This window comes from Chamaea fasciata, unplaced genomic scaffold, assembly GCF_029207755.1.
Source record: "Chamaea fasciata isolate MVZ Bird 193981 ecotype frontalis unplaced genomic scaffold, bChaFas1.0.hap1 SCAF_5, whole genome shotgun sequence".
NCBI classification, from domain to species: Eukaryota; Metazoa; Chordata; class Aves; order Passeriformes; family Sylviidae; genus Chamaea; species Chamaea fasciata.
The window spans coordinates 2689439-2710124 of record NW_027094090.1 but is presented as its reverse complement, the minus strand read 5'-3'; the positions used below and the strand labels follow the sequence as shown (position 1 = coordinate 2710124).

Genomic DNA, 20686 nt, shown 5'->3' with positions numbered 1-20686 from the left:
AAGGTACTGAATGTTTTCTGTTGTTCAGAGAACCCACTCCACAAACAGGCAAGTGCACAGGACAGAAAATGATAGAATTACAGGTGGCAGCAACAAACAGGCAGTGCAAGTTTTGGTGAGAGCAGTGGGCCGGTGAGAAGATGGCTTTTCAAGAGAAGCGTGGGAGATAGACGTTTTTGTTCAAAGCACCATTTGACAAAAAAAAAAAGAAAATCCTTTCTGGCCACAGAGCGATTGTAAATCTGTTTGTCAGAGTGCACTTGTGATGCCATCCTTCCCCAGCTCTTGAGAGCCACAAACACACAGAGGAAATGAGAAGGGCCCTGAAGCTGCAGGGCATTTCTCACACTGCCAGGCACAAAGCAAGCTCTGAAGGTTTTGGGGGCTGCAAGGCCTTTATCCTTGCAGATTTTGTCATTCCAGTCCTTCCTCTGTGGAGCAGACAGCAAAATCAGCTCCTGAGCTTAGCAGATTATTCCAAATGTTGTATCCTGGGGGAATGAGATCCCATTTGTGCCCAGAGAAGGCAAAAAAATGCTGCAGTCCCTCTGAGCAATGACCAGTGCAACATCCATGTGTTGCATGATGCTGTCATTGCCTTGTAGATCCGTTGTGGTTTTCCAAGGTCAGGCTTGTGCCTCTTCCGGCTGCCATGAAAATCTCACTTTTACAAGATCAGAAAGGGTGTACACTAAGCTTGGCAGGAAATTCTCTGTTAAAGGGGGTAGAAGAGAGGAAAAGCAAACTCTACTGACAAAAAAGCCCCCAAGAATGGAGCTGTCTCCTGGAGAGGACATTTTTCAGAAACAGAACTAGAAGAGAGGTGGTAAAGCTAAAAACAGGGAGAGTTTGATGAATTCCTGCCTCCTCCCCTGCTCTGCAGAGCAACACCTTGGAGAGGATAAAGTAAAGAGCAGTGGCTGTGCCATCTCATCCCTTCCCTAAGAAACTGGGGAGGTTTGTAGGCATCTCACTCTGGGCAGGGGACTGGAGGAGACGAGAGGTGGGAGCTGGGAAGGTGAGCCCTGTGCTTGATACCTGAGACACACCAGAGGAGGGTAGGGGTGGTGGTAGTGGTGACATTGCACAGTGCAAAACTGAGACAAAGTGTCCCAGGGGATCCCACTCAGCAAGAAAATGGGGTTCCTACAGTGCCTGGAGTGGAAGAGACAGAAACCTGTGTCCAGCAGGGCTGCCCAAAGTGTGACAAGGCTTTGGAACAACTCTTTCCTCATCCCTTCACCACCAAGCTCAGGGCATCAAACCCAACAGCTCCTCAGCACGTTTTCCAGTAGTTTTACAGAAAATTCTGAATCCTGGTAGATGAAGAACTCATGAGTATTTATGGTTTCTCCCAGTGCCAGAGCAGGTCAGGACATCTGATGCGGGACATCTCAACTAGCACAAATGTGACAGCTCAACCAGCACTTACAGAAGGGGTGGGAGGGAATGGCAATGTCAGAGGAGTATGAAGATACCACATGTGGGACCAGGAAGGAATTAAGTGCTTTCCTATTTGCATTCTCCTTGCCTGCAAGGGCTCCTTGGTTACACCCATCAGGCAGCATTTGCAGCTCTGTATTATGACCCAAGCTCCAGCTCGGCTCAGTCAGTGGCAATCTGGGGGCAGTGGGATGCATTTGCCAGTAGGCACCAAACCCACAAAGCCCCAAAGATGTTCCAAACACAGCTGGCATCTACTGATCCCGTGACCAAAGCCCTAAATCCTCCCCAGGTCACAGCAGCCCGGGGTAGGTAACCTCCTTCCTTCCTGGAGGAGATGCACGACCAGTATGTCCCATCCCTCCCAGACCTTTGGGTGCCAGGAGTTTGTGATGGCTTTCCAAAGTCACACAATCCCTGTGGTGTGCAGGAGGGAGGGAGCAGGTCTCTGGGGGTCTGGCGGAGCAGAGGGGAGAGGGGAAGGAAAGCAGAGGAGGGAAAGGGTGGCACTGGAGGTGGAGAAAACTTTCTGGACTGACAAGGTGACATCAGCCCTGAGCATGCCAGATGTGTGGCACATTCCCTGTTGGAGTGTGAATCCGCCTGGGCCAAATCCACACAGGCCCAGGAGTGCTCAGAAATGTGAGGTTTGAATTAGAACCTTCAGAAAAACTAAAACACATAAATCCACACAGACATGAAGTAGAAATGCGAGTTTAGTTTTAAATAAATAGAGGAGTTTTAAGTGCCTTAAACAAATAAGAGCCTGTGTCAGTAAGAAAAGACCTAATACCTAGTTTATAGTTCAGTAACATTGCCTTTTGCTAAGTTAGTTCAATTCTAGTCATAACAAAAATGATGTAGCCTTGCTGAAAATTCCTAGATAAAACAGATAGAGCTACATGCATAGAGTTTGTGTAAGAATTTACAAAGATTAACACACATCAATTTTAGCTTAGGATACGACCAACTCTATTGTAAGAAAATTTGTGTTTAAGCCTGATTGGCTAAAAATAGAAAAAAAACGCACTACTTTGAGAATGACACACACACAGAGGTTCATGAAAAACACCAATGCTGCTGTTGCTGCTACTGCTGAGACTGCTACTGATAAAGATGCTCACGGGACACGGACCACGGGTACTGTGGCTGCTGCTTCTGCTTGGGACTCAGAGGCTTTCTGCACACTGGCTTGGACTGTTATAGCTCTGCCTTCATGAGGCTGATTCAGCCATGCAATAAAAGACCTTACTTTTACAACTACCTGTGGAAACCCTAAAAATCCCCTCAGGGAAATTCCCAGGCTTCGCCCTGGGAAGATTTACCATAGAGCTCCCCGCCTAGGCTGAAAGGGAAGACTTCCTTCATGGTGCCTTGCAAAACTACTGCTAATCTATCTTGGATTGTTTCCTTCATGGGTCACTTAAACCCTGCTCTCCCCATTTGTTCATCCCTCAGACCCCACTGTAGGTTGCTTTGCCCTTTGTACCAGCCACCCCTGTGGGGCCACTGACCCCATACTTACCCCCTGAGCAGCACATGGTCTGGGTTTTCTGCCCATGATCCCTTTGGCATGCTGAAATAAACCTTGCTGGAAAATATCATACAGGAGGCCCTTCCTGTCTTTCCTCCACTGAGGCATGTATGTCTGATATTTCTGGGTAGGAGAGATTTTGGCCTGCTAGCAGCTGATAACTTTTTCCCCAAGGAAAAATTTCTCAAGGAAGCTTCTTCTCAAAACAATCTTGGCAAACAACTATCTTTTCTCAAAACAATCTTTCACCAGGTGGTGTTTTGCTGTTTCTCTACTTTAACCAAAGGGATTAGAGAGGTGTCGTTCCTATTCACCAATCATGTTAAGTCTGCAGCAGAACACCTTATAAAAGGTAGTAAGAATTAGGCAATTAAAGCCTTTTTTCTATGCTCTTCGCCTTCTGGAATATTTGGAGTCTCTCATCTTTCTTTCGTGTCCTACAGGACTGGAAATGGCTGTTCCTTTGGCCTGCTCTGAGCGGCTTCTGAAGGAGACGCTTGGAGAAGACAGCAGCATTTCTCCATCCTGCACGATGTTAGAACTACCCATCACCACAGTCTTCAATGAAGACACCCCAAAAACTTCACCCCTTGTGTTCCCCTGCCTACCTCGGGCATCTTGACTCGTCCCTCCTGGAAGGAGCAGGAGCTGGGGTCGTGAGTGCAGACGTGGCGGTACTTGCACCAGTGGCAGCGGTACGGGCTCTCCACGCACGACAGGCACCTGCAACAGAGGCACACAGCAATCACTTGGCCAGCCAGATGCAGCCTGGGCTGATGCCTTTAAGTTTTTGGCTTTTATATTTTTCAGATCCTGCACTGCATTGGTGTGTAACTCTGAACCCCATACAGAGTTTGTGAGCTCTCCACACAGCTTGGTCAGACAAAACAATCCTTCCAGGCCTGAGAGCCAAGGACACCTCACAGCCTCAGGCCTGTAAACAAAAGTGAATTGGGGAGGAGCAAACTGGGGGAATGTGACTTCATTACCTGAAGCTGTAATTGGGCAATCAACCCCTGATATGCAAATAGACCAAACTTATAATTGTCTGAAAAACTCATGACCATCGTCCATCTGGGTTGCAGCCTCTGCCAGGCTCTTTTCACTGCCCAGGGTGCATCATTGAAGGCCTTTAATAAATTCCTACTTTATTCTCTAACTCTGGCTAGCCTCTGTTCTAGGTAGCCAGTCCAAGGCATCACTGACAGCCTTTCCCAGAGGGAAGTACAGCCTGGAAAACATTTCTTTTGCAGAAGGACATGGGCTTTGCACTGACCCAACACCAGCAGGATGGTGCTGGATTTGATCTGGCCTGAGCTGGTTGTCACTGGCATCTCAAGTGTCTCATACGATTAAATAATTTAGATTGCATTCATATCATTGCAACCAGAGGAATAATAAATATTTATTGTGTTTCGGCTGCCCTGGGCACCAACAATCCCGTTTGGTTAATTCTCCCACACATGACACAGAGGCCAGAGACAAACTGGGATGTATCAAAGCCAGAAAACCAAAGATGAAGCAGGGAGTTTTCTCCCCCTGTGCCCCACAGGTTTATTGGTGTGAGTTCTGACCAGGGTGATGAGGTTCCTGCAAATATATTAACTCAGATTCTTCATCTCAGGAGAGAAATAAAGACTACTGGAGCAGGTACCTGGGAAGCAGAGGGCATATTTAGGGCATCACCTACTCTGTGTGCAGGAGAGAGCCATTCCCTCCACCTTACAAGGTTTTGCTCTCCTGTGCCCAGGGGCTGTGCAGAGTCAGAGCTGCAAACACCTCCCCTGGCTGTGTTACAGCACTGACTTGGACCTACATCACACTTCCCTTTAAATTTAATATGATGTCTGCTCAGCAGCAACCAAACCCAGCTCTCTGCACAATCCTGGTGGTTCACACTCTGGAGACCTCCATGGCAAAGGCCTGGAAGGGCTGAAGGGTGTCCAGGGAATGGATCTGGGAAGGGTCTGGAGCCGCAGGAGAGGCTGAAGGAGCTGGGAAAGGGGCTCAGCCTGGAGAAAATGAGGCTCAGGGGGGATCTTGTGGCTCTGCACAACTCCCTGACAGGAGGGGACAGCGGGGGGGGAGGCTGGGCTCTTGTCTCAGGTAACAAGTGCCAAAATGAGAGGAAACTGCCTCAGGCTGGGCCAGGGGAGGTTTAGATTGGATATTAGGATTTATTTTTTTCATGGAAAGGGTTGTAAAGCACTGGAACAGGCTTCCCTGGGCAGTGGTGGAGTCACCATCCCTGGAATTGTTAACAAGCACTTGGGGACAAGGTTTAATGGTGGCCATGGTGGTGGTGCTGGTTGACTTGGACTTGGTGATCTTAGAGGGCTTTTCCAACCTTAACAATTTTATGATTCTATGCAGCTGCAGGACCTGGAGGGTACCTTGAGGAGACTTCAGGGAAGTAAATTTTCCTGGTCCTTATATGCCACTGGGTTTTTAATGGGCAGGAGAGAAAAGCTCCGGAGATCCTGTGTGAGCCCAACAGGCAGACACACCTCCTCTCCCCTGTCTCTGTGAAATCTTGCTCAACCCCAATCCACTCTCAGCTCTGGTACAGCAACTTATTCTTCAAACTGGGAACAAGCGCTCGCTCTGATACATCGAATTAAAAATGGATAGCGCATTATAGTTTGTCAAGTAAGAAACCAAAACACGCCATAAATATTTAACAGCACCATCTCTCCTGCTCTCCCCCCCCCCGCCCCACTCCCAACACTTGCTTCCTGACACTGTTTGTCAAAGCAGCAGGAACATGGAAATAGGATTTGCCTTTCCTTGTGAATTGCTGAGCCGCAGTAATTATCTGCTTTTGGCACTTCTGACGGCTCAGTGGTGGGGACAGAGCTGCTCAGCCTTGCCCAGGGCTGGATCAACCTGCTGCAGGGGCATCTTCCTGCAGGGGTTTGTGGGTTTGCTCCACTGGGGCAGCCCCTGGGTGGCAGCTCAACCCCAGGGAAATGGGCTGTGAGGCAGGGAGGGCACTCACATGGTCCTGAGGGACTCAGCTGGGCTCAGTGCATATCCTGCAGGAACCAAAAGCTTTATTTTTTCCAGGTTGGAGGGTCCAAGTCTATGTTAACCCCCTGGGGCAGGCTAGTGGTGGGACTGGCAGCACAGGTGACGGCTGGAGGTGCATATGTGGAGCCCAAAATCCACAAAAGAATGAGTGACAGGAAAATACGGGGAGATGTGCTGAGGGCACAACTCCGTTTTGACTCAATTATGCGGCAAATTGCTCTGAATTTGATGCTCTGCCTGCAGAAAAAGTGGTCCCCACATCCTGAGTGACCTCAGGAGGGTCCCACCGTTCTGGCCAGCACACAAGTGACCCCAGCCCCTGGTCACCTACACACTTTAACATCTTCCTGAGGGACACGTGAGAAACAGGCACCAAAGGAAATGAACATACGAGTTGTGGACGCTGCAGTTGTAGAAGACAAAGCTGGTGCTGGCAAAGGTCATCCCCGTTTCCTTGGACTTGAGCTGAAGCTGGACAATGTGATGGTCACCTGAAGGGAAAAATGGGCACATCAGGGTGTGATTGCTTTGTTAGCTCAGCTAGGCCCTGTTTGGCCAGGCCACCAGCCTGAACCTGGAGCTGTCCCACAGCACCTTGGCTGGGCTGCCCTCAGTAGATGTAAAAAAATGTTATAAAATCCTTCTAGAGCCCAGTTCTCCCCCAGGTACAGCTCCAACTCTTATGGGGTGATGGAGTGTGTGTTTACCGCTGGAAATTATTGTGCCTGGGAGCAGAGTCTGGACTGGAAGATGACAGCAAGTCTAATTTCAAAATTGTGGTGACGGAATTCATCAGGTAGGAAAGCTAAGCTCAAAGAAAGAGTGCAGATGTCTGGAATTTGGAGGCCATTAAAATATAATTTTGTCCTTAAAGTTGTTCCACACTGCTAGTTCACTCAATATTCCCAGAAGGAAAGGGCATGTGGACATTCCTTCCATGTTCCCTCACTCCAAGCTCCATTCCCCTCAGCCTGTGGCTGCAAAGAACCCATCTCAGTGTGAGAGATGTGAAATCCACTGCACTTCCAGAGGGATTCACCCATTTCTGTAGCAGACTCCTTTTCACCTCAGCTCCTCCACACCATTTCCTCATCCCTTTTCCCACTGTGGACAGTCAGCTGCTGCTTCTTCCCACAGTTCAGAGAGGGCAATCAGTGGGTGCAGCAATTGCAGTGATTTGGTGGGGAAGTGACTGAGGTTTAATTATAAATTTACCTGGGTGGCCCTTTCCCTGCTATTTGTAAAAGGGCACAGAATGATAGGGCAAGGAGGGATGGCCTTGAACTGAAAGAGGGCAGATTTAGATGGGATATTAGGAGGAAATTCTTCCCTGGGAGGGTGAGGAGGCCCTGGCACAGGATACCCAGAGAAGCTGTGGCTGCCCCTGGAGCCCTGGAAGTGTCCAAGGCCAGGTTGGATGGGGCTTGGAGCAACCTGGGATGGTGGAAGGTGGCACTGCCCACATCAGGGGGCTGGAATGAGATGATCTTCCAGGCCCTTCCAAACGAAACCATTCTATAATTCTAATCTTTCCCTCCTCACCTGAAAGATTCATTAATCAACGAGGCCAAAGCAAACCTGACAGTGGGTCACAACGGGCACCTCGTGCTCCCTCACCCACCTTGGGGCACACACACCCCACACACCTCACTGAACACGTCCTGCTGCCAGAGCTCGGCTCTGCTGCTCACCTGCTCTGCCACATTTAACGACTTTGCCATCACCCTGCACGTATTTCAAACCAAGATGTGAGGACTGGATGGCCCTAGGTGTGATAGTCACACGTCCTTTGGTTCAAACCCAGCCTCTGGCACTGCAGGGAGGACTTGGTCCTCACAGAGGTGCAGAGCAGCAGCTCTGAAGCTGATACAAGCTGCAGGTGCCCTAAAGCAGATAAATCTCTCCCTCTTGTGCTGTCTCCACCCTTCACTGCTGTTTTTGCCTGCTGGTTGATGATAGCCTGGCCTGGGACAGAAGTCCATGCCAAGGAAAGAATTTCTGGTACCTGTCTTGGTAAGCAAACATGACTGATAACTCAGTGGGATTTGGAAGTGGTGACAACCTCCTGAGAGCTTGTTTTGGGACTGCAGTGGAGAGCACAAGCTGTGTGCAGTTCAGGGAAAGCAGAGGGGATGGTGACAGTTCATGTCACCTCATTTTCTGCAGTCTGAGGATCCCCAGAGGCAAATTTTACAGTAAATTTTCACAGGAAGCCAAGGACAAAAATTGGCAGCATCCTCTCTGTGTCTCATGGGGGTGATAGCAGGGTCAAGTCCCTGTAAAGAGCTACAGGAGTTCTTGAAATTACCTGGAAAGTTTGTTAGAAAAGGGAAAGAAAAAAGTGCAGGAAGTTGTGGATAGGGGAAGCACCCTTGGAGACAAGGTATTTTTCTGTGTTGGACCACTTCAGGAGAAGGAACCAGAAGCAAACCTGGAACAGCTGAAGGCAGTAAAGGAACTGAGACAGGAAGCTGAGCACACAGACTCGAATCTGCGAGGTGCAGGGTGAAATTACAGACAGGATTGCCCAGCTCTGCAGGAATTTCTGTCTGTTACACAGGGTGGGATGTGTTCAAAGCCTGTACCCTTGGTGTGTTACACCAAGCCTGGCCAAAAGCAGAGGGAATATCCCACATCCACGTCTTGTCTTTTGCTGGATCCGTGCAACTGCCACTCGGTGGCAGCCTGCAAACACCTCATGTCACACAGACGAGCACCTCAGTGCAGGTGCTGCAGCTCAAGGCTTGCACTCCTAAAACACTCTCACTCACACAACTCGTGCCATGATGTGCTGCTGTGCAGCTCCAGCATCCTTCCTGCCCTCCCAGGACTTTCCACACCCTCTCCTCAGGCTCTCAGGAGCCAAATCCTGCTTTGTGAAGACGCAGGAGGAACACAGGGTGTGGGGTGAGGACGGGAGGGAGAGGTGCAGGCGGAGGAGCTGTGGGACACTCACCATTCTCTGTGATGATCTGGGGCACCTCCTTGGCAGCTGGAGAGATGCACTGGATCTGGCTGCCCACCACCAACCCATCCATCTCCGAGAGGTCCTCGAAGGTGCAGTTGACCCCCGCTGAGAGCTCAGGGACGTTGTAGGTCTCCAAGACCAGCTGCAGGCAAAGACGGAGGGAGAGAAGGCAGGAAAAAAGAGAAGAAGAGAGAAACACTCAGCCAAACAACAGAGCTGGGCCAGCAGGAGAGAATTACACTGGAGAGGTCAGACAAAGAGCCTCTTGCTAAGAGAGAGCATCCTCCTTCAGCAGAAAGCAGCGGCTCGGGAGAGGGGCGAGTGAGGAGGGGAGGGCATGAGATGCTGATGCTGGCACGGGTGGCAGGTGGCTGTGCAGGGACACCTGCACGGCATCCCCAGTGCTGGCTGGGTCGGTGCAGGGGAGGAGGGAGTGCTCGCTGTCTGTCATGCAGGTGTCAGGTTAAGGCAGGGGGAGCCTTTGGAGCCAGCCCAAAGTGGGTCCCCGGGGCTGTGGTGGCCCCCGGGGTTTCTGAGGAAGGTGACTGCTACTCACAAGAGGCACTCTGCAGACTCCAGAGAAACTGGAGCGCTCCAGTCTAACCCTCTACGGGCTGCTCTGCCAGCACCAGCACGGGGGAGCACTCTGCCCCCAAGTTCCTGTGTGAGGAGAGTCTAGTTACAGCCTTCAGTCCGCCACAAAAAAAATCTCTACAGGCACAGAAACCTCTCCTGCCCATCCCACCGAAGAACCAGCTGGCTCCTCGTGCTGTCCTGGGGGTCCATATGGAGGAAAAAAAAAAAAAAAAGCCATTAAGGAGGATTTGCCCGTGTTTTTAGAGTTCACAACATGCTCTGGCTTTGCTCATGGTCTGAAGGTGGATTTGCCCGTGTTTTTAGAGGTCGCAACACCCTCTGGCCTTGCTCATGGTCATGGGAGAAGGAATCTCAGGGCTGGTTTCCACCACATCCATGCTTTGGAGGAGCACATTCATGCTGCCAATCTCCCAGACCGACAAAGGTCCTGCCCCAGGGCTCTCCATCACTGAGGGTCCTGCTCAAAGGTCATGCCTGAACACAGAGGGGCACCCCAGGGACTCCTAGCACCTGGTGATTGGTGTAAATTTAGTGGTTTTGTGACCAAACACTGGAGCCAACCACTCGGAACAGGCACAAATGCAGATGCTCTCCACACTTTTCTCCTCCTTGAGCTGACTGAGGCCCCGTCTGAGGTGACAGCCGCTGAAAGGAGACACAGGTGCATGCTGAGGTGTTGTTTCTGCCAGCACGAAGAGCAGGGTTCAGTCCAGGTGGCAAAGCAGGACAGGATGAGAATGTGACAGAGCTCTCAGTGTTCCCACACATTGTGTTTTCCTCACTCGGGGAAAGGTTGGAGCTGTTTCTCCACACTGAGGACCAGCAGGGAGAAAGGCTGAGCAGACAGGCCTTAGCCCTGGATGCCATTAAGCCTTTGTGAGAGTAGGGTCATTTTTGGGCCGTTTGGAAAGGTGATTTTTTTTTTTGTCTTGAATGGGAAAAAGGAAAAAGCTTTGGTTATTTGGATGGATTTAGCAGTGAGGCTGAATCCATTCTCCCTGCTATCAATGGAGAAGGGGAATCTGTCCTCCTTAACAAATCTCCCCTTGGGCATGGATGATGCAGGAGGAAGCTGTGCCATGCAGAAGATGACACTGGTGGGCAGACCAGTGCTTGGCCACAAACCCCAGGAGCCAGTGCACATCCTAAGGAGACAAGAAGTCCTACATCTCACACTCCTGGGACAGCATGGAAAGCATGGAGCCTTCCCCCAGCAAGCAGCTCTTCTCAGAGAGCCCAGAGCAACAGCCCTGGGCTGAAACAGACTCAGGTAAGATTCTCCAAGACCCTGTTAGTCCCCAAAATTTAAAAGTGTGGCTGACCACAGAAACACCAGCTCTGCCTCCATGGGCAAGAGCTGACTGTCATTGATGCTTTGCTAGAACTCAAGATTTGAGTTCTAGCATTCTAGATTTGAGATTTACTAAGGACACCATCAACCCTCTGTTTGTTCCCCTCCTGGTTTGTCTCTGGTGATGGGATGAGCTGGGTCACCAGTTTAGCTGGGACTGGGCTGAGAACTCCATCAAAATGCCCATGCAGATTGCTGGGTAACAGATGATGGCAACTTCTGATCCCAGCAGCTCTGGGCTGCCTCACCCTGGGAGTAACCCAGAGGTAAAGGTCTCTTATTCTGTCATCATTTTCAGTCGCCCCTAGCCAGACAGTCCCCCAGGATTTATTCCAACATGAAAGAACTCAACAGCTACTGAGAGAATACGGAAAAGAAACCTTGAACTCCCAGAAGAACAAAGAACCTAAGATGTCTCAGATCAGTTTTGTTTGAAGCCTGGGGAAAGTAAAATCGCAGCAAAGTTAAGAGGCTGAAACAAAGCAGCAATGATTGGACATGCAGGCTTTGAAAGGCTGATTTCCTTAGCCCTGGAGAAATCCAGACCTGTCACCTGGAAGGTGTCTGGCAGCTGCACCCTGAGCAGTTCCATTTAGGCCTTTCAGGGTATGGGGCTAAATGACCAACTTGTCTAGAGATAGAGTTTTTACGGCATGAGTTACTAACTTAATTGCAGCCCAAATCAGCCTGGTCAAAAACACAGAGCACTGGTAGTCTGAGAGAAATGGGGTTTTGTCTCCTTCTTGGAGCACGTTGGGATCTCACCACATCTGGTGCTGCTGCCATGAGCCAGGAGAGAAACCACAAACTGGTCAGATCATCAGCAGAGATTTCCTGCCTCAAGCCCAGGATCATCTGCCGCTCTGCCAGCATTTCACTGTGTAGTTTCCTTGGCCGCTGACTGAGTAGCTCGAGGCCAGAAAGGTTAAACCTTGTGCTGTGGAAAGTCACAGGAGACAGCAAGAGCCCTGGGAGCCTTGGGTTCCTCTGCAGAGCCTCCTGCCTCTCTACTCTGCATACCTAGTCCTGGAGCAGGATGGAGTTCCTGGAGGCATAGAAGGGGATATTTCCACCCAAAATGATGGGAACTTGGAGCTCACTGAAATAATTCATATCATCCTTCGCTTGGCTTTCCTCTAGAATGCAATTTCTAACCACGAACATGTCCCTTGCCTGCAGTTATTAATGAATTCCTCTCCCAGGGCAGCACACAACACTTGCAGGACACAGAGTCCCTTCAGACCTGCCCTCACAGACAACAAGGAAGACTCTTCCTAGTCCATTTCTAGACTTGTAAACAGAGAATAACCAATGCCAAAACATCCTCCCGTGGCAAATCTCTCCCTGCACCAGAGGAGTTGCCGGGGAAATAAACGGAGTCCGGAGAACCTCTCGCTGCCAGTCCTTCCCTCTGCTGCTGAATCCCTGGGTCCGCCAAGCTGCAGGGGCAGGCTAAACCCAAGGAGAGAGAGGGTCAGGGGTTTGACATTGCTCACCAGAACGTTGTACTGGGACACGGAGATGTTGTTGGGGTGCACGGTGAGGCGGACACACTGCTTCATCTCCGAGGCGAATCTGCGCGGCTCGCTGGAGCGCTCGCACCGCTCCTTCCTCGTGCACCTGGGGAAACAGCAACAGACAGGGACAGGGTGAGCACACACAGCCATGCTGGCAGGGTGGGGACAGCTCTGGGCTGTGGGAGCAGCAATTCCTGTAGATAGAAAGTCAGCTCTGTGCTCTTTGGGGCAGCACTAGACAGAAAATCACGCTCGTGCCCTGGCGCGGCTCATGGGATCTTGGAGGATATCCTGAGCTGGAAGGGATCCATGAGGATCATCATGTCCAACTCCTGGCCCTGCACAGGACATTCCCAAGAGCCCCACCACGTGCCTGAGAGCGTTAACTCTGGTGCTGGCAGCTGTGGGATTGCTCAAGCAGGCTGGGGAGCTGCAAGGAAGCTGTAAGAGGAGGGAGGGTGATGGATGAAAACTCCATCCCCACTGCTGAAATTCTCTGTCCCTCCACCCACACAGCAGGTCCAGCACAACCTTCCCTGGGCCAAACCCCCCAGCCCTTCAAACCCTCCAGTCCAAGGGCTGTGGGACACCTCAGGCAGGGCTGTCCTTGTAGAGACGCCGTGCACAGCCCATGTTTTTAGCCCCTCCTGAGAATGCTGCACACTTGTGCTGCCTGAGGGCTGCTGGTGCTTAACCTCTGGGATGGGCCCACCCCACCAAGCAGTTGCTCCAGCAGATTAAGGAATTTTTTGCATCTGGCTTGAAAATGCCTGACTAGAAATGCTGAGAGTTGAATCTTAAAAATTCAGGTGTTCCAAATAAGTGAAATTTGTGGGTGCACACACCTGGGCTGCACAAGTGCATGAAGTTCACACCACCCACTAATGGCTGATGTTTTCAGTGCTCTCACTGCCCCTCATCTCACCCGTGTGGTGCAAACACAACCCAGAAAAGTGGATTGGTGGCTGTTTGCCCCGTTTCCACCCAGGTTTGCGTTTGTTTAACATAAACCACATCTGTATTTCACTCCACACACGCTGCCAAGGCCACTGCTTCAAGGAAAGGTGTCTGCCTGGAAATCCACAGGGTTAATCCAAAAGGACGGCTCCAGCTGCATGCCAATTACCTTCTGCCATTAAGTTAATGTTATGGACTTGCACAGGGTGTCTTCAATGGATTTTGTTATTAGCAGTGCTATTACCCCCCATTAAAACCAGCTATAAAGACTTAAGTGCGGATGTTAAATTATTCACCCGCTCCCAGACTTGAGAGTCTCACTTGTGAGAAAACCTGGGGGCTCCTGGAGCTCCAAGATCACCCCTCAGCATCCCTACTCCTCGCAGCAGAGACTGCACCCCTCGTGCGTGGGGATTTGCAGATGAGGATCCATGGAAACACATGCCAAAAACTCAATATATGGTTAATCCAAATGTTTCAAAGCTTGGGGCGGCCTGAAATTTCAGGGCTTGGCTTCTCTCTAGTGACTGACTCTAGATAAAGTGAAAACCCAATCACCAAACTCCAATTTCTCCATCTCTCTGGCAGAAGAAAGCTTTGTATTTCCAGAGGCAGGATGCATAAAGGGGTATTTTGGCCATTCTCAACACACTTTGCAGGTTTGAGAGAGCAAAAGAAGCCCTGCAGCTCCTGCTCTCTGTTCCCCAAGAGCCCTCATCCCATTAAATATCCTCTGGCACTGCCACGTGCTGGATCAGGAATTTTAAATGTGCACTCTCCAGAGGGTTGGGCCAATAGCCCATTAAATACCCCCAAAACTGTGAGTCCCCCATGGTGGCACGAAAGCCAAAAGGCAAAATGCTGACCTGAGGTTTTTCCAAGCACTTCCATAAAACTCCAAATAGCCACAGCAATCCTATTAATGCTCTGCAGGGTGTGGGAACTCCTCTCCTGGGATTAGCTTGGAAGGGAAACCTTTTTGGGCTCAGAATCAAAACACAAGTGCTCAAATTCTTCAAGATGTTCTGTTACCTCCCATTCATTTCCTCCAGCTGCAGCACAACAGAAATATCTGGATTTTCTAAAATTAAGCAGGCAGATATCCAGGCTCACTTCAAATCTATGGATATGGATTAAGCATCCAGGAATGTGGTTTGTATTCCCAATCCCACCACTGAGCAGGAATATAATAATCCACATTCTACCTTGCTGTTTATAGCTCATACACATTTAAAACATGTAACTTTTCAGACCAAACTCTAGCTCCATATTAGACTGATGTGCCTTGCGGCCTTGATATCTGCCATAAGGTGAAAATAACGTCATCCAAATAATGAATTTATGAAAAACCAAACCAAACTAAGCCTGGGTTTAATATAATGTTAAGGCTGCTGTGTCAGGGTCTCAGGAATTAGGGACTGCCAGACTGAGAGCAGCTTCTGTACTTCCAAATCTGCTCCCTGCACTCAGACACTGCAAGCCAGACTTTAATTACAGGATCACAGGTTATTATTTCTTTTTTCCACGGTGACCTCAATTCTGCCACTTCCTAACTTTTGACTTTCACTGTCTGACTTTTCCCATGCAATTCCTCAGCTGGAAAAGCCCTGAATACCTGTGCCTGGTGCTGGAGTCTGTTGGTGGGGAAGTTCTGCTGAGCTGGGCTCTGGGTCAGGGCTCAGGCTCTGGGGTCAGCACCCCAGATGAGTGATCACAGCTGCTTCAGGAATCAAATCTAAAGGGATGGAGCCACCTGCCAGGGTGTTTGGTATGTTTGTGCATGCAGAAACGAGTGATGGTGGCTCTTCTCCAGAGCATTTTGTCCGTGGTTTTCCCTGTCTCCTCTCCCATGACCACCGTATCTCTCCTGAGCTGGAGCATCCTGTGGGTTCACACAGCACCCACGGAGTCTGCTCAGCAGCTGCAGCTGAGGCAAAACATGATGAGTTTTCCTGTGATGGATTATCCTGAAGGAACTGAGGTTTAGGTTGGATCTTATGAAAAAATTCTTTACTCAGAGGGTGGTGAGGCCCTGGCAGAGGTTGCTCAGAAAAGCTGTGGCTGCCCCATCCCTTGATGTGTCCAAGGTTACGTGAAGCTTAGAGCAACCTGGGATAGTCCCTGCCCTTGGCAGGAGGTGGAACTGGATGATCTTTAATGTCCCTTCCAACCCAAATCCTTCTGTGATCCTACAATTCAGAAAAAGATAACCTGACATAAAGAAACCTTCTCCCTCCAGCCTTCCCCTGCACCGCCAAAAATGTTCTGCCCTCCCCAAAGGGAGGAAGAAACAGCAGAGAAAATTGTTCCAACATGTGTAGAGGAAAAGTCTTTCCCTCCAGCAGCAGTCTCAAATCCCCGGGTGGTGAAGGCTGAGGAGCAGAAAACAAAAGTGACAAAGGATCTGGTCACAGAAGGCGTCTGCCCAGGGGGGACACGGCAGCCCCAGAAGTAAGTTCAGCAAACTGTAAATAAAGGCTAATGGGACTTTTAATGATAAATTAGTACTTCCAGACACAAGAGCCTGCCTGTAAAAGTGGTCACCTGGAAGGCAGCTGCCTGCACTCAGCAGCTGAGGGAAAGATAATGAAATATCCCGACCTCAACTCATCATTTCTGTTGTCTCTGGTGACTGTCATTGTCTACCCTGGGCCCTGGGAGCTCCTGTGACTCTCACCTGGTGTGTTTGTTATTGTTTATACAGGAGAAAACCCCTTCTTACTGCCGAATTTGCTGTAATAAAATATCTGCACCCCCAGCACTCCGAGGGCGTCCACACACCCGGGTCACTTTCCACTGCCACATTCCCTAATTCCCTGCTGGTCACACCACAAGTGGGTGACTTGTAGCTCTCACCCAGTGGCTCCACGTTCCACTCCAGGCCCCTAAAAGAGCATCTCCCACCCCTGAGCTGGTTTTGGTTGTGGTGCAGGCATGACACTTCTCTGGATGTCTCACCAGCAGCTGCTCTTTCATGACCAGCCCTGTCTTTCACAACTCCAAGGGTCCTGTTTTATCCGAAGCCATCGGCACAAACACTGAGGAGCTGCTCCTGCCACTGAACCACGAGGAACGTTTTTTCCTCCTCACCTCCCATTAAGAATAAATACCACTGGTGCTCACCCTCTGCTCGCCAGCCACCAACCAATTATTTTAATAACGTTAAATTAATACTTTCCGCTTCTCTTGGCATCTCTCCTCCAAGAATCTCAGAGGGCTTTGCCTGCAGCTAATTAAACTTCAGGATACCTCCACGAGGTTGGAATCAGCAGGCAGAGACAGGAAAGTGAGGCACAGGCTGCGAGCAGGGCAAAGCCTGAGGTGGAGGTCTTGGTTTGGGACACAAGAAATCACCATTTAATCCCTAAATCAGGGCCCACACCCTGCAAACCCTGCAGAGGGGCCAGCCTATTCCACCTCTGGATGGATGGGAAGGGTCTTCTGCCTTGCTGAGGCTTGGTCAAACCAAGGCCAGACTCTCAGTGAAGACGCATCTCCATCATCCTGTTGTAGACAAAAAACCCCAAACCACCACCCTACACATAAACCCCTCCCAGACCCCCAAAATGACTTTGTTTTTCACATGACTGAGCCTTGCTTGCTCATAATCGTAACTGTTGAAAAAGGAGAAGATTTGGATTCTGTTTTATTCCTTTCCTCGTAATTTCCCAAGAAGCGGACTAAAATATCCAACTTTTTGAATGTGAGACCCAAAAAAGTCAGTTTTCTGGCAGTGGAAAAGGTCTTATCTGTAATTCTGTTAATTAATAACAAATTTTAAGACAAAAGAATAGTGATTGGATCTGATCAGAAATTGCTACTCAGAACAGAGTATTTGGGGGCTTTTTACAAGTGGCAATTAGCACACGATGCAAATCTTTTTTTTTTATTCAAGGGGAAAAAAATGCCATCAAAAATTTTTAATTTCCAGAAATAAATTCTAAAGAAATTAATCCTTTTTGGAGAAGCCTCGCCATTTGCTGCACAGCAGTTTTCTTTTGACTCTGGGTGTTCAGGTGGGTTCTCAGGGAAGGAGAAGGACCAGAAAAACCTGTGTTTGATGGCAAAGCTCAGAGGCAGCTCAATGGTTGGGGGTCATCCCAGCAAGCCCAAATGACACCTTTCCATTCCTTTCCACCACCTCCAAACAGGTGATTTGCTGGAATCACTCTTTTGCAAAAGGTTTTGACATTTCAGCATTCCTTTCTGGTTCTAAACGGTGACATTTCCCTCAGGGGATAAATCCTCTCACCCTCTGATGGAATCATCTCAGTCCCCCCTTTCCTCACACCTCCCCTCCAGTGCTGGGGGTGGCAATCAGGGCACCCCCAGTCACATCAGTGAGGAGGGTCGTGGATATTTTAATATCTCATCAGGATATATAAATATATATATTATATTTATATATAAATATATAAATATCCCACCAGGCCAGGGTAGGATATTTTGGTAGGATACAAGTTTCATGTTAGAATTCCCATTTTCATCCCCAAACTGTTCATTCCTGAGCTTTTTGTGGCGCAGGGTCCCTCACACTGGGGTCCTCCACTTGTGCAAGTTGGAGATGTTGCCCCATTGCAATCCTCACCTCGTCCCAGTGGTGTGTTTTCATCTTGGGCAAAGTTCCCATTCTTTTTCTCACCCCTCTTTAGTTTTTCCCCTTAAAATTCAACCTGCTCCCTTCAGTTTTCCCTCAGATTATCCATCTGCCTCCCTCAGTCACATCACCACCTCCAGTGGTCTCCTTTCTAGACATGTTGGATAGAAGCATCCAAGAAAAAAAAAAAATCAGGAGGAGGCTGGAGAAGATGTAGGGAAACTTTCAGGGCAATCTGATTTAGGTCTCAGTTGGAAGACCATGAGTAGCCCAGATGGTCCCACCTGTCCTGGATCAAGACTAGGTAAGAGAAAAATGATTTTCCATTTCTCCCATCTTGTCATCTCCAAGGGAATATCTGAGAATTCCCAGCCCAGCCAGAGCCCATGGTAAGCCAGGCTGCACCTGCAGGCAAGAGTCAAACTGAAAGAGCTGAACAGATCAACAGATTGGGAATCTGAAATCTAAGAGGGGGTGCAGGCACGGCCTGGTAGGAGGGAAGGGGAAGGGTGATTTGGGGATGTCCCATCCCTGGAATTGTTCCCAGCCAGGTTGGATGGGGCTTGGAGCAGCCTGGGATGGTGGAAGGTGTCCCTGCCCATGGCAGGGGTGGCACTGGATGGGCTTTGAGGTCCCTTCCCACCGAAACCACTCTGGGATTCTCTGATTCCTACAAAACGAAATAACAGAAATAGTGACATTTTATCAAATCTTTGGGCTTGTGACACACCAGAACTGTTATCCTTGGCAAAGCTGGAGCAGTACAGGACCTGGGAGGTGACAGAGGGATTTCTGGCACTGCTGCAGCCCTTGGGTTCCCCGCTCTCTCCACAAAGCCCCAGCTCCTGGCAGAGGGTCTCGTTCCCCAGACAGGCACGGGCTGATGTCCCACAGGATGCCCAGCCCAGCCTCACCCAGGGGTGCCCGTACAGGGGATGTGTTTGTTCCCTGGAAGAACAGGCAGGTCCTTTTGGATGCCTTTTGGAAGGCGATCAGCAGAGGGAGCTCGGCGGAAGCCAAGTGCAAACCCTGGGAATGGCATTTTCAGCCAGGGCTGGGGACAGGAATCCGGGAAAGGGACGGCAGGACAGCGATGCTCGGCTTCGGGAGGCTCTGGAGACCCGAGGTACCCGGCTCAGCCTCATCACTCTGGTCCCTCTTTCAGGATGTGACAGCTTCGTTCCTTACCGGGGAAAACTTTTTTGATTTCCCAGTGGGAAAGAAGGGCGAGACAAAACCAGAGCAATTAAAAGAATCTGGGGATGGATTAAGAGGTTTGTTTTAGCACAAGTCTGACCAACGTGCAGAGCCAGCTTTGGGTCTCCTGAGGTGACTTTATCACCGCGGGGAGCAAGGCTGGGGGAAGGAGGGAGCAGCTGAAATTTGCCTTTCCCTCTGCTGGAGTCAAAGCAATTTTCTGGCTGGAGCCGGGAGAAGGGAGAAGATTCAGTCCCACTCGCATGTAAAGTTTAAGGTCAGTTTTAGCAGTGTTTTGACATTTCCAGGTTCCCTCGGGGTCCTGAGAACAGGAATGCCATAAATGTCGAGACACAGGCATAATTGACCTTAAACTTTACATGGCCATGTGGTGAATACCCCACTCCCTCCCTGCCCTCTCCGTTTGGCCTCCAGGCTGCCCAGGGCATGGCTGAAATTTAGCTCTCCCTGGCACCAAGAAGTTAAATTTGACCAACTGCCCAGGATACTCCATTCTGGATAAAAAAAGGCAGGAGATGCTCCAGGAAAAGTGACAAATTTGAGCTGGGATAACGCACAGGATTATTCCTGGGAAACCTGTCTAGGTAGCGAGGAGTCTTCTCAGCAAGTTCATGTGTGTCTGAGGAAGGAGTTGAATCCTTCCAGCTTTGGCTCTAACCACAAACAGGCTCAACTCCCCAAAAACTTGCTTTTTGGGCATCAAAGATGAACTGGGCAAGGCAGGGAAAAGCCGCTGAGGGAAGATGAAGAAGAAGCAGTGGGATTTTTAATGGGTGCTATTTGGGCACCAAGTGGCCTGTGGATTTTTTCAAAGAGACATGGAAGAAGTAACTCCAAAAAAAAGGCAGAAATTCAGTCTTTTTGGAGCTTTACATTTCCCCAGGGCAATTTTTAAGGCTCCTGCGAGCCACAAAAAGTTTCAGCCCACCATCCAAAGTTCACCCTGCTGCTCTTCTCAGTGTCCCAGCGGGGCAGCCCTGCGGTGAAAGGCCAGAACTCCATCCTCGCCCTTGGGCCGCAGTTTTGGGGAGGGAAACGCTGCCCTGCCAGAGCTGCCTCTCCCAGCGCCCCTGTCACCTCGCCAAACGGAGCGAGGCCGCTAATTGCTCTGCCTGCTAATCTTATTCTAATGCATGGTAATAGAAGCCGAGTTTCTGCCCTGATAACTCCGCCGGCTTATGCTGCAGAACCGCAATCCCCCCGCCCGTCCCCTTATCTCCGTCCCCAGGTGGGCTCCTCCCCGCATCCCGGCAATTGTGCCAGCCCACCCCCGGAGCCCCACGGGGCGTGGGTGCAAGGGATTTACTCCTCCGGCTCCCGCCCTACAAAGCCAAGAGCTCCACAAAGAGCATCCCTCCCCCCTGCTCGGGGGGGGGGGGGGGATTTCATGCCCCTTCTCCTTTGCCCGAGCCCCCCTCCCCAGATTTCCAGGGGGGAAATTTGTCTTTTTTTTTTTTTTTTTTTTTTTTTTCTT

General features: G+C 50.0%; 1 protein-coding gene across 1 annotated transcript in view; it reads right to left on the bottom strand.

Annotated features, from left to right (window-relative positions):
- Positions 1–20686, bottom strand: part of PLXNA4 (plexin A4) — a 420747-nt gene that overhangs the window by 110304 nt on the left and 289757 nt on the right. Inside the window, exons 5-8 of the mRNA XM_066182659.1 lie at positions 12420–12543; positions 8964–9117; positions 6399–6498; positions 3586–3700 (exon numbers count right to left, since the gene is read on the bottom strand). Of these exons, the coding sequence (XP_066038756.1) occupies positions 3586–3700; positions 6399–6498; positions 8964–9117; positions 12420–12543 (493 nt within the window). The remainder of the gene's footprint in view (positions 1–3585; positions 3701–6398; positions 6499–8963; positions 9118–12419; positions 12544–20686) is intronic.